The 17,199-nt window shown below is 37.6% G+C and overlaps 1 protein-coding gene and 1 long non-coding RNA gene across 2 annotated transcripts; one reads left to right on the top strand and one right to left on the bottom strand.

Annotated features, from left to right (window-relative positions):
- The first annotated feature begins 353 nt into the window (after positions 1–353).
- agxt2 (alanine--glyoxylate aminotransferase 2) lies at positions 354–10,891 on the top strand. Its single transcript, XM_023960572.2, has 14 exons — positions 354–677; positions 1,732–1,820; positions 2,499–2,689; positions 2,777–2,900; positions 2,997–3,091; positions 3,314–3,407; positions 4,596–4,689; positions 5,182–5,282; positions 5,427–5,519; positions 6,185–6,317; positions 6,973–7,061; positions 7,182–7,331; positions 8,959–9,057; positions 10,452–10,891. The coding sequence occupies exons 1-14, from the start codon at positions 584–586 to the stop codon at positions 10,551–10,553; spliced, it is 1,548 nt and encodes a 515-aa protein (XP_023816340.1). The 5' UTR covers positions 354–583; the 3' UTR covers positions 10,554–10,891.
- A 3,480-nt stretch (positions 10,892–14,371) lies between these two features.
- Positions 14,372–15,372, bottom strand: LOC105355219 (uncharacterized). The gene is made up of 3 exons (XR_909689.4): positions 15,236–15,372; positions 14,972–15,045; positions 14,372–14,571 (listed from the first exon to the last, which is right to left on the bottom strand). It is a non-coding gene; the product is annotated as an uncharacterized LOC105355219 (long non-coding RNA).
- Positions 15,373–17,199: the final 1,827 nt, after the last annotated feature.

The following is a 17,199-nucleotide window of genomic DNA, read 5'->3' on the forward strand; positions in this document are numbered from 1 at the left end:
AATAACCAACAAGACATTAAAATGAAAAAAAAGAGTAACATTTTAAATAAAGGGGTCTGCCAATTGGAGGTAATTAAATAAATTACCTTAAATAATAGTTTTTGATAACTTTAGCTTGTATATTTCATTTTTTTCTATGGAGTCTATATATATTTTTATGTCAGTTTTTATTAAAAATATTTAGTGAAGGGACTGTTTGTATGTGATATTCTACCATAAAAATTATGAATATGTTCTTTATAAATGTTTCATTTGAATAAAAAACACTATTTCTTGTTTAGATAATGCAATATTTTTCCAAACGTGACCGTACAAAACATGTCAACGGTGCAGTGCCAAGTTTGCGCAATGCGCATGCACACATGTGGACATGTGACTTGTGACGTCACGGGGGAGGAGCTGGATTCTAAAGCAATCAGGATTATCAGGCTTCCATCCTCCCACAAATGTCAATTTTCAGAAGCAAAAAAAAAAAAAAAACTGCAAGAAAGAAAGGATAAACTTTTGTACCTTCACTTGCTGAGTTTTGGAACGCAAGGAAAAGTGGTAGAATTGTGTGTCTTTTCTTTCGTGCTTGTTCAACATGCACAAAGTTGTTTTCCCTGTAAGTTTTCGATGGGCATTTTTAACAGGAAAAAAATGCACGTATCCAAGTCTGGCCAAGCTCCATTTAAATGGTAAGTGACTAGTCACCACGAACCAAATCCAGCCCTGACCAGTTTGGAACTACCGTTAAAAACAAACCTTTGCTATTTCCACATTAAATTGAGGAGAACAGGATATATACCTGTTCAGTTTTTAGCTAAATGTTTTTAATAATTAGCAAAACACGGTTAATTTTGACTAATGTGCAGTCTTTTCGTACACACACACACACACATAAAGATTAACGTTAAAAAAATAATAATAGTAACATAAAACCTCTTAGGCAAAAGTAGTCTTAAGTGTACTACAAGTAGTTTACCCTAAAAATTAGGCAGTATACTTTAAGTTTACTTTTTATGTACTATCTTTATACTGTAAATGTTCCAATTTTTGAAGAAGAAATATTTAGTTAGTGTACATCCCGCACTACACTTACACGTACGTCTATACTGTAGTACACTGGCTAAAATTATAATTATACACAAGTAGACTTCATAAGATAAACTTCAAGTGTACTACTTTTTGCTTACAAATAGTGACAGCGCATACATAGGAAAAAATGTATATTTCCATGTTTTCTTGCAGTTCAAAAATAAAATATTTCAATACAAATTAAAACAAAATAACAAGATCAATGGATTTGATTGTTCCTTTTTTTTGTCGTGTTATTAAACCAAATGTTTGAAGGGTTTCTAGGACTTGATGGTGAATGCCAGCAGACTGCAAAGCTTAAAATGAGCAAACTAACAATTGAATAAGCGATCAAAATATGTTTTATAGACATGTCTTGTTATGTCTAAAAAAATTCTAGCTAAAGATTTAAAAGCTTTTTCCAAAATTAAAAATTGTTTTATGCCATCATCCTGTGTCTGTATCCCCTCTGACTGAGTGTTATTTAAGGAAAAAGCTGCAAGATTTTAGAAATAAGTCTACACAGGATGTATAATGTGCTGCAGAATCTGAAACCTGATCCACATTTATTAACCGTTTGCATTTAGCTAACATGTTGGATTTAACTTGTGCAGAAATAGCCAAATCCTTGCTAAAGTCCTTATGTAATTTTCTCCTCCATTTCTGATTTCATAGGTGCATTGTGCCAGAAGGAAGACAACAAATACACCATCCCAGATATACCCGAGATGCCCTCGTGCAGTTTTAATCCAGAGGAATATAAGGTAAAGTGATTCTACAGCTCGTGCTTTTCCTGTGAGGTCCAAGGTACAGTTTACAAGACAACTGCTCTGGTTGACCGCTCCTCACCTCTTGTTGGAATTGTCGTCATCGCTTGCTGTGCTGCTCCAGCAGCAATCAACTAAACAGTTGCTGGTAACTAATGCAAATGGGATTTCTGCACCTCAAGAGATTCAAGTGTCTTTGGAGCAAATTATGACTAAGCTTTTCAAAATCTCTTCATCCTGACCCACTCAAAAAACTGTTAATGTTCTTAAATAAAAGGTTGTGTTGTATTCTTTGTACATTTGAACTGCAGATAAAACGCTGCCTTCACTGCCTTGTTGTCAGTTGCAAAACCTTTCTTCACGTTGGTCTTTCAGTTTAACATAACAAGTTAAACAATTACATTTTCAGAAGATCATGCAATGACTAAAGCAGAATTTTAAAAGGTTAAGGTTTTCTTTTTTTGGTGGAGATCTCTTTCATGCAGAGAAACAAAAGGGGCTGAGGAAAACTCCTGGGAACCAAAACATAGTAGCGTCAGTGCATCTTTTGGCTTTTGCTCGGGATGTTACTAAGTGCATATAAATAATAGAAATAATGTTTATCTGATGGAAAGATAAAACGTCTTTCACTTAACCCTGCATCTGTTTGTATTTGAATCCTTTTTTTGTGTGCAGGGGATGTCAAAGGAGCGAATGTTGGACATCCGCAGGCAGAACTGCAACCCCATGACCCTAAAAGTCACTTATTATAAGAAGCCGGTGTTCATTCACCAGGGCTACATGCAGTGGCTGTGGGATGTGGACGGGAGCCGATATCTAGACCTGTTTGCTGGTGTGGCAACGGTCAGCGTGGGCCACTGCCACCCGTAATAAAACGTTGATTACCAAGTCATTAACCGACAACAATGCAACCTACATGTTCATTTATGTTTTGAAACTTTTCCCGTCCACAGAAAAGTTCTAACCGCTGCGGAGCAGCAGCTGAAAAAGCTTTGGCACACCACAAATATCTACATCTACCCAACTCTTCATGAGTATTGTGAGAAACTCGCCTCCTACTTGCCAGATCCCCTAAAGGTATGGTGGAGGATTTTGAGATTACCCAAGAGTGGATCCCTGGATGAGTATGTGGGCAGTAAAGAAGACGTGTTCTGCTCTCTAACCCTTGCACAGGTGATCTATCTGACCAACAGTGGCTCTGAAGCTAATGACCTCGCAATGCTGATGGCCCGGCTCCACACAGGCAATTATGATATTATCACTTTCAGGTCTAAGCTTTTCTATTTTAATTCAGTTGCTCCGGTTTTTTCTATTTACATGTATAAAAGGCAAAAATAAATTGCTCTTTTGACACGTTACTATGCTTACAGAGTTTAAAGATTAAATGCACATTTTCTTTACAACGTTTTTTAAAAACAAAAGCTCTGATTAGGAACAGAAGGTTTAGTGTGTTATAATTTTAAAAAAATGTCTTTTTGAATATCTTCCAGGGGTTCATATCATGGTGGAGGCCCACAGACTTTGGGTCTCACCTCCAATGCTGCATATAAATACCCCGTTGCCAGTGGATTAGGGTGCACAAATGTACGTACTAAACTGCAATAGTAAAAAACGCATTGGTCTTTTATTTTGAAATAAATAGAAGTAAGGAAAATGGACATCAAAGTGGGCGTTTATGGATCAAATCTGAATCAGCTTAAAGTGAATAAAAGAGGTCAATTTGAAAAATGGACATTGTAAATTTGAAGAAAATGTGACAATTTACGTTAAATATTTGAAGAAAAAAACTGGAGACTTTAATTTAAAAAAAAAACTATAAATGGTTTTACCAAATGAAAAAAAAAGTTCCTCTGTATTTTCAACTGTAATTTTTGTTTCTCTCCCACTTCACTTCCAGTCCTATATTTACAGTGTCAATTCAGAATTTTCACTTCAGCATAGAGCCAATTGAATATGTGGTGGGGCTTTGAGCTCATTGGCTACTGGGATGTGACTCCCATCGGGTGAAAGAGGTTACAGGGTCGTCATTTCTGCTCCTGAACAAAATCTGTTGTCACCGCCTGTGTCATCCCTCCGCTGATCTACCGAACTTTGGAAGAACATTATCTCTACTGTACGCCACATCAGACGAAAAAGTTAAAAAATACTAAACTACAGTTGGTACAAATAAACAATATTTCTCATTTAGTAACACTTTTGGGTTTAAGGTGTTTTTTTTAAATTCGTTTTCAATTATTTTTTTCAAATTTGTATTATTTATTTCAAGTTTAAAACTTTTCCTTTTTTACAATCTGGTTTTTCAATCACATTTGGCTGATCTTTATTTGACCCCATTAGCATTATATTATAAAAAAGAAATAAAAGTTGCAAAGAGTTTTAAAGCAAGTGTACAAACTGCAAAGTATGTACACATTTTGGTTTTACTTGTGTTTTTGTCAGGATTTTGTTGCACCAAAAATCCACAGCAGGTGGATAAAACTGGGTGTTTAAGTGAACCTTTTAAAGCTTTTTTTTATATTTGGTGCTTTAAATATTCATCCAGGTATGATTAAAAGCTCATACTTGTCTGGCAAAACAAGAAATCTTAATGAAAGGTGGAATAAACAACTGTCGCTCCAAACACTTTCATGTTCTGTCAGCCTCTTACATTCATTAGCCATGATTTAAAAAATTATAGTCAGTGTTTTTCTTGCATTCATTTATTTAATTGAGAAAGAAAAAAAAGATCTGTGTCAAATGATTCCATTTGACTTGTTTCTGCTCGATCAACAGACCATGTGTCCCGATGTGTTCAGAGGTCCGTGGGGAGGAAGCAACTGCAGGGACTCTCCAGTTCAGACAATCAGAGATTGTAGCTGTGCTCAAGGTAACAGAAAGAAAGCATCAGTGAACAGATTTGTGCCAAGGACAGTAAATAGATAGTAAAATAATTATTTAAGTTGTGATGGTAATAGCAGTTTTGTAAACCTTCTTGCAAACAGCTTAAAAACACATAGAGTAGGCTACAGTCTGAGCAGTTTTGTGTCAAGTGCTGCTTTTTAGGTAGAATGGATCTCTTACCTTCAAATGCATCTGAAAGGCACGTAATGTTAGTATTTATTTATTTATGTAATTTTTGTCCTTAAAAATGCATTATTTTTTATCAATTTAGTAGATAAAAGTGTTAATAATCTCCAATGGTAAATTATAGGAAAATTCTTTGGTTTCTAAATCCTAAAGCCAGAAATGACAGCTATATTAAACAATCTCAGAACTGTGGTATATTAACTAATGTGATGCACATTGTCAGGATTTCTCATTTGCATATTGACATTAGAATCTGCAGATGTGCGCTAACTGACTTGTCCCTGTGTCACAGGTCATTGCAAGGCGAATGAGCATTATATCGAGCAGCTCAGGGAGACATTGGCTACGAGTGTCCCAACTAGAATTGCTGGTTTCTTTGCAGAGCCTATTCAGGTTTTGCATATTATGGAGTATCACAACAACTAATTGTTTTAGTCCATTAACAAATATTGAAATAAAACTAAATACATTTATTCCATCATCTATTTTACTTCTTTTTTCCACATAATAAGAGTGTGTATGTCTGTTTTTACACAGGGAGTTGGAGGAGCGGTGCAGTACCCCAAGGACTTTCTCAAAGAAGCTTACAGACTTGTAAGGGAGAGAGGAGGGATCTGCATTGCTGATGAGGTCAGATGTGCACTGTCATGCATCTATTTGTCCACTGAAAATGTTTAAGTAGAATTACAGATGCATGACAAGCAGGAGGAGTTATTTTCTCCTAATGCATCCTATGCCATGCAGGGCCACTCAGACCAGGGCCACTTATTGGGTTGTTCAAGTGTTTCTCAATGAACTAGATGCTGTTTTCCACCTGTGTGCTGCATTTCCTTATCTTTACTGTGCCTCAGCTTGCAGCTGTGTTCTCTTTAGGATGAAAATAGATTTTTTTTTGTCTTCTGGAAATTCAATTTGAAAGCATAAAGGTGGATTTTAGTGTAAAACACCAGTTTCTGATGAAAAAAATGAAGATAATTATGTCATGCTTCTTTCACACTGGGCTTGAAAACGCTTCCAATAAAAAATCGGCACGGCAACTGAACAGACCTGTGTGAACGCCATATGTTCAAATTGCATCCATAACCCACATTCAGCGCGTTCTTGAACACACAACACATACGTTTTATATAAAATGAGGTATATAAGGTTAATATGAACACATTGTAGTAAAAAAGCAGAGAGTGCTTTAATGTGAGTGATTCTGCATGTATTTGCTGATATCTCCTTGTTAATCCTGCAGTTAGAGGAAGACCATTTTGTAGAACTTTCATGAACCCATGTGCTGTATTTTTCAGGTCCAAACAGGATTTGGGCGAACAGGAAGTCACTTCTGGGGTTTTCAGGGCCATGACATTATTCCCGATATGGTGACGATGGCAAAAGGGATCGGCAATGGATTCCCCATGGGAGCTGTTGTTACAACACCAGGTACTGGTGTTGTAACAACAAACATTCCTTAAGATGTGAAAGCAAAAGCAACTGATGTCAATGTCAGAGGAACATTGATGATGAAGAGCAACAGTTCCTTGGAAGTCATTTGAGGAAATTACAGTGCAACGATCATAGGAGATAAAAGTAAAACAAAGGTTCATCAAAGGTTCTTGCTACCAGACCGCTGTGCACATGCTCCTTTAGAGCTGCAAAACTTGTATTGAATTTAATCATGTCTTAAGAAAATAAATCAGAACTGATTGGATGGGCTGTCTTGAACCCCAGCATCACATCTTATTGATTCGAACGTCGCCTTTTGAATCCGTGTCGTCCAGGGTGTTGATTGCCAGGTAGGAGTAGTTTCATGCTCCTGGAAAAGTTCGTTTATTTGTGGCAGTCGGCACAGTATCAGGTTTCTCCTTGTGTAATTTGCAGAGGTAACTAGTTGCTATGGTGTTCTGTCAATAATTAAACTGTAAATACTTGAAGCCCTGGAGCTTTCGGGAGAAATTTCGACATTTTTCCCTGAAAATGTTTGACTTGCACTTAAAAAAAAACAACAGGGACGCTTTACTTTCTCTTCGTCTCTTTCCATACTGTTTAAAATAAAATGTGACTGAAGGTGTGAACTTCTTCATTAAAATGTTTCCAGAAATTGCAGCCTCATTTGCCAGGGGAGTACATTTCAACACCTTTGGAGGGAATCCTGTGGCTTGTGCAATGGCTTCATCCGTGCTTGATGTAAGACGGCTTTTTTTTATGCACAAGTTCTTTAACTGGTAAAAGAGAAGGCGTATGTTTTGACACATCCATGAAATTGAGGACTTGAGGGTTGTTGTTCAACTGATGTGTCTTTTCCAGACCATTCAAGAAGACAAAACGCAGAAGGTGAGTCTGGATGTGGGAACATATCTATTGAAGGAGCTGGCGAAGCTGAGAGACAAGTACGAGATCATCGGGGATGTTCGTGGAAAAGGCCTGATGATCGGGGTGGAAATGGTCACAGACAAGGTACTGAGCGTTGAACAGAAGGAATCCCTCACTGCACGTGTTTGTGTAGCGTGTGCAGATGCACCAAGCCTCCGTGGGACATGGGTCAGCTGTGGCCCATTTAACTATGGGCCACAACATTAGTGGCCAGCTGTAAATCTGCACAAAACAAACACACATGCGTCAGATGTTCTCTATCTGAAGATCTGTTGTGTCTAAATAAAGACTGGAAAAGTGAGGAAGCAGAAAATGAAATAATAGGACAGTTGCTTGGAGACGGCTTACTTTCTGGTTTTATTTGTTGTTGCTTCTTAAAGACCCTCTGTAATTAAAAAAAAGGGTTTTGGTGTTTTAAACACGTTTTCTTTCATGATATATGACATACATAAAGAAAATCAGCTTAAAATTGCATTTCTGAGTATTTTTTTATTCAGTTCATTGAAAGTCAGGGTTCAGACGAAAAACATGATTGAAAACGTTCATACTTGTGACGTAGGAAATATGTTGGGTGACCACAAGCTCACGGTTCCACTCCATTCTGATGCATCCACTTGTAGACGACTAGATCCACGTACGTCCATGTTTTCCTCGTCTGAGCTGGCATAGTTGTTTTCCTAGATAACTACAATAATTCTCTTGATTTTGTTGCACCTAGGTTGGGGTTGTGAGGGGCTGTAAGGCAGTGGGAGGGTAAACAGATGGGGGATTTTGCCTAAGAACCCTATTTTCAGAACTAAAAGACCAATGGTAACAGTTTTAAAATGGATTAAAAGGTCAAGGTATTGGAAGTTAACAAAAATTATTTTGAAACCAGCAATTATTTCTGTTTTCAATAAAGAGACAACAAAATCTAAACTAATGTGAATGCCGTCAGAAGCAAGTGGATGACTCATTTGTCAGAAAAAGGTTTCTTTATGTCTTTATCTATGGTTCTACAGATATTTTAGATTTGGACTGAACACTTTAGAGCCTTGCATGAAAAAACTCCTGCGTACACTGCTGACCTTTTAACCCCCTACTCATCAGCCTGAGTGTGTTACTTCCATACGTGCATGATGATTGGTAGTAATTTTGTGTTTTGACTGCTGTGAAGCACTTTGTGATTTTCCTCCTGAGAAAAATTCTCTAGAAATAAACCTTTACTTACTTACTTACATTCAATTGCAATAAACACATTTTTAAATATATTTTATTTATTTGGGATAACATTTCCTGTCAAATTTGCTTTTGTTTATGAATGAAGGTGGTCTGAGTTTCACCAGATCTTGGATGAAAATAAATACTATCATTAAAAAAAAGATCATAAATTTCACTGTGAATCCATTTATTGAATAAGTATCATGAATAAAATCTGAAATGTGGCAAAACTTGAATACTCACTAACAATAACGTAAAAAAGCATAAAAATTGTGTGGGAAATTTACTTATTTTATCCATTTCAGTTTCACTTTTGAACACTATTGTTGAATTTGTATTTACAATCAAAACTTAACTTAGGTTGAATTTGTAAAAGAGGTTTTGTGACGTGTAATACTTTTTCCAGGCCTTGTTTAGATTTATAGCGCACATGCTGCATTGTATACAACAGCACTTCCAATTTTCCTGCATTAATAACCCATCCAGCCTTATTTTGCTCTGTCACCTGCAGACCAGCAGGACGCCGCTGCCTTTGGGGGAGATGGCTGAGATCTTTGAAGATGTCAAAGATATGGGAGTTCTTATTGGCAAAGGAGGACTTTATGGACAGGTAACAGCACTCACTGTCTGGCCTCAATAGTTTAAGTCCGATTTTTTTTGCTTTGCAAGACGTATTGGTTAAAATTGGTTAAAATAAACCATTTTCAGGAGTTTAACAATACCGTCGGATTATGTGGAGAATAATAGAATACCACCGTATGAAAATACCATCAAAGAAGAACTGCAGTTCATTTGAAGGAATTGCATGTGATTCCTGAAAGCATGCTGTTTTCAATCATTCTCCAGCTGTTGCTAGTACAGGTGTTGTTAGCTAAAGGTCTTGAAACCAGTTGCAGCGCCACCTATTGGACAATACAGCTTGTTGAACTCATTCATCCCCTTTAACCCTTGTGCTATCTTAGATGACCCCACCCATACTTTGACATGTTCTCCCTACCATGACAAAGGTGGATAAAGGTGGAAAGATTTCATGTAATCCATGGACACCAGTGAAGATCACAAATCATTGAAGAAAAAAGGTTCAGAGCACTGTCTAGTGGGTCTAGATGACCCAACTCCCAATGTTAAAGTGCCTAGGATAGCACAATTATAGGAACATTGTTTTTAACTTATTGCAGTTTTTTTCCTTTAGCAATTCCCAGTATTGGTATTGCATTTTACCATTAGGATGAGTTTCTTTTTTGGGGGGGGCAAACTTACAAAATCAGCAAGGCATTAAATACTCCTTCCACTTTATGATCTAAAAAGGTAAGAGCACACTTCTAGCAAAAGAGCTTTACCACCACAGAGGCTTGCATGTTTGAGGATTTTAATTTAGTTTAGAAACAGAAATTCCTGCAGAATACAGTCGTAGGATAACATACTCTAAAAGCTTTTAGCAATCAGATAATTCTAGCAGGAGAACATCTCACCAATGTGTGTATAGAAATCATCTTTTCAGCACATTCAATCACCAGCGTACGCACCATTTTTGTTGTATCGGCAAATTATAAAATGCTGTTGCCAGTTATCTTTAAAAGAACTGTCCCACTGTCAATCTTGTAATTCTTGCTTTAGAAAATGAAGGTAATGAAGTGAAAATGATTTTTCTTAAAGAAAGCTTTGAATAAGTAGCCAGCAAGTGATTTATTAGAGCACAGTGAAATGGCCTTGATGGCCTGTCTGATAAACATAAAGGTGTCTCCTCTGGGCTCTTTGTGAATATACATTACATGTTCATCAATGAAAAAGTGCATCTCAACTGTGTAGTAAGTATGTGGGGATAAAAACCTTATAATACACATTTTCAATGCATTATTTTTGCAATATAGCATCAAACCATTTCAAATATCATTTTCATTAGTGTTACATTTTTTACAAGTCACATCACTATCTTGTGTTACTTTGGCATTTGGTTTTACTTCTAATTATCTGATTTTTCTTTCTTTCTTCCTTTTGCCTAAGATCTTCCGCATCAAACCTCCAATGTGCATCACGATGGAAGATGCAGACTTCTTCTTGGCTGTTTTTGATAAATCCCTCCACAACCACATGAAGAAAAGATGAAGAAGGGCCTGCCTTTTCAAAGAAATCACTGTCAGTATTATTCATAGCTAGCTTTTAAACTGATACTAAAAAATGACAACAAAAAAGGTCATTTAACTGTAGTTTAATAGCAAGAATTGATTGGTGTCTATCAGTAATGACATCTAAAGCATTTTCACACTTGACTTTGTCCAATTCTATTTAATCGTGTCATTTAGATCATGCTATCTGAATATTAGTCAACATTTGTATGGTTATCATGAGGTTCAATAAAGAATTTATTGTATTTTACAGTCACTTTGTTCATCCCACAACGGCAATTTCAACTTGTTTTCTCTGAATAAAATTTCTTGTGTCTAGTTTTGATGTGTTTGTTTTTTAATTCTTACTCAAAACCAGAAACTTTCTTTTGGTCCTTCTCTTTTAAGGGTAAAAAGAAGTTAAATGTACTCATACAAACAACCTAAACTTATATAGAGTAAACAACATTCTATTGGATTCCCATAGAGCCTCCCATGAGAAATTGTGCTCATTTTTAGAACTTCTTCCTGCTGTAATAATCTGCTCCTACTGTGAGCGCCTTGAACACATTTTAATGACCTGCTCTGCTGAATGTGATGTCTTAGGCAAGGCAGCTTGAAATAAATAGCAGATTTGATACACAAAGGAAAATCAAAGTGTTTTAAAGAGACGTACAAATCGTTGGCAACATTAAAATAAAATATAAAAAGAAAAGCACTTAACAGTGCAATATTCTCAAAGTCCCATTCCAATCATCTTTTTATCTATTTTAGAAGCATTTTCAGAAGTCTTTAAATTATGTTTCTACTGTTTTTAACAGAAATAAAAAAACCTGTGTCATTTACTAGGACGTAGTTTCCACAGAGCGGCGTTAGGTCATCAGAAATTTACCTTTAAGTTGAGGGAAGTACAGTCGGCGTGGAGTAAGCCTGCCCCCGCTTTCCATCATTGCATTGTTCACACTCTCTCCCTCTATCTTACAGCCCCTCACAACCGCTACCTAACATTAGCGGTGCAACAAAAACAACGAGCAATATCGGAGCTATCCAGCTGTACAGTTTGGAGCCAGATGCCAGCTCAGACGAGGAAAACAAAGACATTCATGGATCTGTTGGTCTGCAAGTGGATGTATCAGACTGGAGCGGAGCAGGGAGCTAGAGGCTTGCCTTTTTAGCTTCTATGTCACTATGTTTTGAATAAATAATTTTGAGCTCAATTTTCTTTATGTATCTCCTACTTCATCAGAAATATTCCAGAAGAACATGTTAAGAACACCAATAACACAATTTTAATCAGAGCAAAGATTAGATTAAGATTAGACCTTCAGGAGGCTGGTTTACTCAGTTTTATTCTGTTTAATGTTGATTCAAGGTTTAACCAGCGTATTCCTTTCTGCAGATCTTAGAGCCCTGCTGGACTTGTGAACCACAGTAGGTCTGACAGACAGCTTCTATTCTATTTCTCTTTTTTTCTTCTTTTTATTCTCGACTTTTCTTTTGTTACTCTAACAAAAGAAAAGTTTGAAAATGTTTTGTTCCTTTGGGGAGCAGCAATGAAAGTCTGAAAGATTGTGGTCAGTTGGTGACAAACTTCCAATTGAAATACATGCACTGCAAAAAGACACATTTAAAAACCTTTTTACGTCATGGTCTGCAGACAACTCAGGTGGATTGGGGTTATCAAAATCATTTTGCTTTGCCAAGTAGCACCGATAACGAGGGAGAACGAGTCTTAGATAATTTTATATAACTTTCTGTAAAGTCAAAAGTTTTCATACGTAAAAAAGTATCATGTCTTTAAATAATGTGGGGAAGACCAGATGATCATGTCATGGCTTTGTAAGCTCCTGATAGGTGAAATGACAACATGTGTGTTATGCCTTATAGTCACATGCACACCACAGGTTTTTTGACTGATCTGGACAGAGGAAGGTTGCAGAGAGGAGGGGCTGGATTCTAAAAGGAATGCATGTGTCTCTTGCAGTTCCCTTGAAGCTCGGGCAGCCACCCTAAGGAGCCACTCTAATGAAAATGTTTTTTTTTGGGTTGTTTTTAACATGTTGTAGAATTTGTGTCACGATGAAGGACACATATAAAGAAAACTAAGATGAAATATTCTGAGTATTTCTTTACTCAGATTGATGTGAAGCAGGAGCAGATGAAAAGATTCCGTTGCAAAATGTTTATTGCTGTGGCAGAAAAACTAATATTGACAGGACGCAAGCTCCCTGCTCCACTCCAATCTGATGCATCAAATAGATACATTAACGTCTATGTTTTTCTCATCCCATCTGCCATTTGGCTCAAAATTGTGTAGCTGGATGGCTCTAATATTCATTCATCTTTTTAACCGTTTTTCCCTTTTTGGGTCACAGGGAGCCTATCCTGGCCACTTGTGGGCGAAGGCAAGGGACATCCTGGACAGGTCATGAGTCTATCGCGGGGCCACAATCACAGACCCATGCACACTCACATTCTCACCTAGGGACAATTTAGAGTAACCAATTAACCTTTGAAGCATGTTTTTGGACAGTGAGAGGAAGCCGGAATCACCCGGAAGAAAACCCACGCATGCACGGGGAGAACATGCAAACTCCACATTGGTATTCTGTTTCAGGTGTTCTGTTTTAGCCGGGACTTGAAACGGGGGCCTTGTTGCCGTGACCACTGTGCCACCATGCAGCCTTAGTTCCAATATTGCTCGCCATTTTTGTTGCACCAATAATGTTCGTTTGAGGTTGTGAGGGGCTGTAAGTTAGGGAGAGAGTGCAAGTGGGAACGCTTTTGCAATAGATAAAAAGATGATTGAAGTGGGACTTTAAGGGACGTTATGAAAATGGAAGGTATGATTGCGGTGCGTGTGGTAAGAATAATGTAAGTTACACATACTCATCATGTACAGGGGATGCCTTTGTACGGTGCCCTTAAAGAGCATTCCAGTCACAAGGTGCCAATGCTGGCTCCTGAATGACAATGCACAAATGCTGCACACACAAGGTATGCAGGTGATACATAAGTGGCCATTAGATGTGCATGAACATTTTCGCCATATCAAGCAGTCCACGATCTTAAAACACAGACAGCCTGGACCTGTGAGGGCGTGACTATGGCATTTAGTGAAAGGACACCTCACATACACTGATTCCTTTCATAAAATCCTCAGATAATCAAAAGAATTCAGCCAAGAGATCAGGGAGAGACTTGTGGGGCTGGTTCTTCCTTGGGTGTAATTTCCAGATGCTTTGAGGTTCCATGTTCATCTATTCAAATGATTGTACGCAAGTATAAACATCATGGAAATGTCCAGCCATCAAACCGCTCAGGATGAAGACGGGCTCTTTGTCCCAGAGATGAACGTGTTTTGGGTGGAAATGTGCAAATTAACCTCAAAACAAAAGCTAAAGCAGACCTTGTGAAGACGCTGACTAAAGCTGGTAAGAAAGTGTCGTTATCAACAGGCAGGGCCGGCCCTGGTCTTCTGGGGGCCCTAAGCGAAATTTAATTTGTGGGCCCTCTAACTGGTCAGCAGCACCAAAAAAACGCAACTGTTGTTGTAATATAAATGAGATCTGTCTATTAATACATTTTTGAATTATTTTTGCTGCCGAAGAGTTGAATACAGTATATTAGCTGCATGTTGGATGCACATTAAGTGGTGCCAAACAAATTTTAAATGCAAAGAAAAAAAAGAATGACAAATGTATATATAAATAGATATATATTTTTAATGTAACAATAGGCACTCAACAAATGACATTCACAAAACTCCAAATTATTAAAAACAGCAACTTAATAGAAACTCAAATAACGATAAAACAATCCAACATAAAGAACACAACAGCTCAATGAGGGGGATTCTGGAAAGTCAGAGTCTCTCAGTCTGAAAAGGACCTCTCTGCACCAAATCCATTCTTACTGGATCAGAGACTGTGGTTGGTCATTCATCTGGACCAACTGGATTTGAGGTACCGGTAGGTGGAATTTTGGATCCAGTCTGCTCCTCTTCCATACACGCCTCTCTGGAACATAAGAGACAGAACTTCAATAAAAGCAAACAGTGAAAAGTAAAACAGTCAAATGTTTCCCTTTCAACAGTAGAAGTGGTGACAGGAGTTTCTTCTGCAGCTAAAAAACAAGAATTATTATTATACAATTATCAATGATAAAGTTAATAAAATATCTATAGCAGAATACTAATAATAGTTTAGTGGCTCATTTAAAATCTGTGTACAGGTTTTTCACAATTTCATGATCTTTTTATATATTAATAAGAGATTTATTGGTTGTGTATTTGCATGAGATCATATTTATTAATTTAATTATGAACAGTTTGGGCACCATACTTTTCAGCTGCTGTTTATGAAAAAGGGGTTATGCAGACACTGTTTTTTTAATTACTTTACATGCTTTTAAAATTACCTGAGATGACATCTTCAGTGAAGTCAGGATCATCTTGGGATGTGGACGCTGCACAACCTCCAATATTTTTGATACTTTTTGAGAGCAGAAGAAGAAACTGAATCAGAATTAGTTTCGAGTTTTCCATTGGAAATTACGACAAACGGGGTCGTTATGTGTGGAAACTTCACCTCGGATCAATTAGTATCTTACGTAAAAATTGCGCAGCTGCACAGAAAGACTGGATAATGTAAAAAATACGGCCCCAACATCTTCCAAACTTACCTTTTGATTGGTGTTGAAGTTCTTCATCTTTTTCTGTGGCATGAAGTTCTCTTGTTGTCGCTTTGATCAGCGTGACAAAATGTGCTTGTTTTTTTCTTTTCCCCAACTTTATTGATACAAACTCCTCTCGTAAATGCACACTGTGCCAGGCTCAGATGCAAATATGTTGACCAATCGTTGCTAAGAGTGGTGTAACGTCATTATTTGGGTTGCCAGATTGGTTCAGGTGTGCTGACAGGGGGGATCATCAAAGTGCAGGCAACTTTCTTTTGCACAACATTCAGAGCGCACGTTGGTACGGAGGTTCTATGAAATGGGTTGCCAGATTTGGGTCTTTTTTATATTATTTTTGTCGCCACTTCGGGGCCCTGGTGGTGACGGGGGCCCTACGCGGCTGCGTAATTCGCGTATAGGGAGGGCCGGCCATGTCAACAGGGAAACAAGTCCTGCACCGAAAGAAGGTATTACTGTTAAAGAAACACCAAAAAGACACATTATGGTTTGAAAAAAGAAACCAAGAAAAAAACAAATTATCTGATAAAAATCAGCTAAATGGAGACAAAAAATTAAATAAATCCAGCTGTTAAAACGAGTTGAAACTGAGAAAATGAAATAAACAGAAAAGGGAATTACCTTTTTGAGTCTTTGAAATGAATTATTTTCTAATTTAGGTATAATGTAAAGCAGTTTAGCTAAGTGGTGGTGCAGAGGTTAGCGCCCTGAGCTAAGACTGAGATGGCCCTGGTTCAATCCACCTGGGACCTTTCTGTGTGTAGTTTGCATGTTCTCCTTGTACATGTGTGGGCTTTCTCTGGATATTATGTCTTCCTCCCAAAAACATGCTTCACAGGCTAATTTGTCATTCTAAACTATCCATATGGTATGACTGTGTGGCCCTGCAATGGACTGGATGCCTGTTCAGGGTGTATCCTGCCTTTGCCCAACAGTACGTGGGATAGGCTCCAGCAACCCAGTGACTCCAAAACGGGATCAAGTGGGAAGATGGATGGCAGTAAATAAGTTTTTTTTTTAGAAACATTTAACAGGGTTATTAAATTGAAACCTTTTGGGGTCATTCAATCATGAATAATAAGACTTGGGACCACCACATGGAAACTCTGGAAAGTGTCCCCATGTGGTTGCTGTAACTTTTATAAACAGTCCTAGCTGGTCTCCCATCCAAAGACTAACCATGCCTGACCCTGCTTAGCTACTGAGATCAAACACCACTTTGCAATATATTTTTTATTGGATAAAAAAAATTACATTGTAAATCCTAGTTGGTCATCTGTATATGACCAAGTAGGATTATCATTTTAAAATCATTAATCATCATCAAAAGGCTGCATTATTATTATCAAAAGGCTGCATTATTATTTCAAAGACCCTTCAGGTCCTCCATGCATTCTCTATCCCGATTGCCAGCTTTCACTGTAACATTCCACCATCACATTTACTTTCAGTCCTTACCATAAGGAGCCTTCAGTGCCTTAAGCATTGAAAAGACTTAATTGCTATAAGGTGCTGCCAGTACATTACAGATGACCTTCAAATGTTTACAGGTACATTTGAAAGAGAATAATGAAGTGGAAAAAACGTAAGCCCTTATTGAAACTTTTGGAATAGTATAAATGTTTTGTGTGTGCGCTTATAAATATGATACGGAAACATGCACACCGTGGGCTGAAATTCCTCTCAAGTGGAAACTTGTTTTTTCCATTAAGCTCCAGAGCAGGAGTCTGCAGCTACTTTATTTGTACGCTAGTGTAACTTCACAAATAAACTTAAAGCCAAATCCGAATTCTTCCCCTTCCCCTATGGCTTCTCCCCATACCTCCAATTGTAGGGGCATTTGGGGGGGTAGGGTTTTCTGAAATAATTTTTTTAAGGGCTAACCCTAACAGTGGAGAGATGTCGTGTGTTTCACGCCGTACTGTGTTGCGGTGGAGAAGTGTTTTTCATGC

The sequence above is a fragment of the Oryzias latipes genome, chromosome 12 (genome assembly GCF_053564925.1).
Source record: "Oryzias latipes strain Hd-rR chromosome 12, Olatipes_Hd-rR_3.1".
Classification (NCBI taxonomy): domain Eukaryota; kingdom Metazoa; phylum Chordata; class Actinopteri; order Beloniformes; family Adrianichthyidae; genus Oryzias; species Oryzias latipes.

What these genes read in the sequence shown, in the direction of transcription:
- agxt2 (XM_023960572.2), top strand. Translation starts at nt 584, where the DNA reads ATGCACAAAGTTGTTTTCCCTGTAAGTTTTCGATGGGCATTTTTAACA. An exon ending in GGCCAAGCTCCATTTAAATG is followed by an intron (nt 678 to 1,731) that starts GTAAGTGACTAG and finishes CTGATTTCATAG; the next exon opens with GTGCATTGTGCCAGAAGGAA. An exon ending in AAGGAGGACTTTATGGACAG is followed by an intron (nt 9,058 to 10,451) that starts GTAACAGCACTC and finishes CTTTTGCCTAAG; the next exon opens with ATCTTCCGCATCAAACCTCC.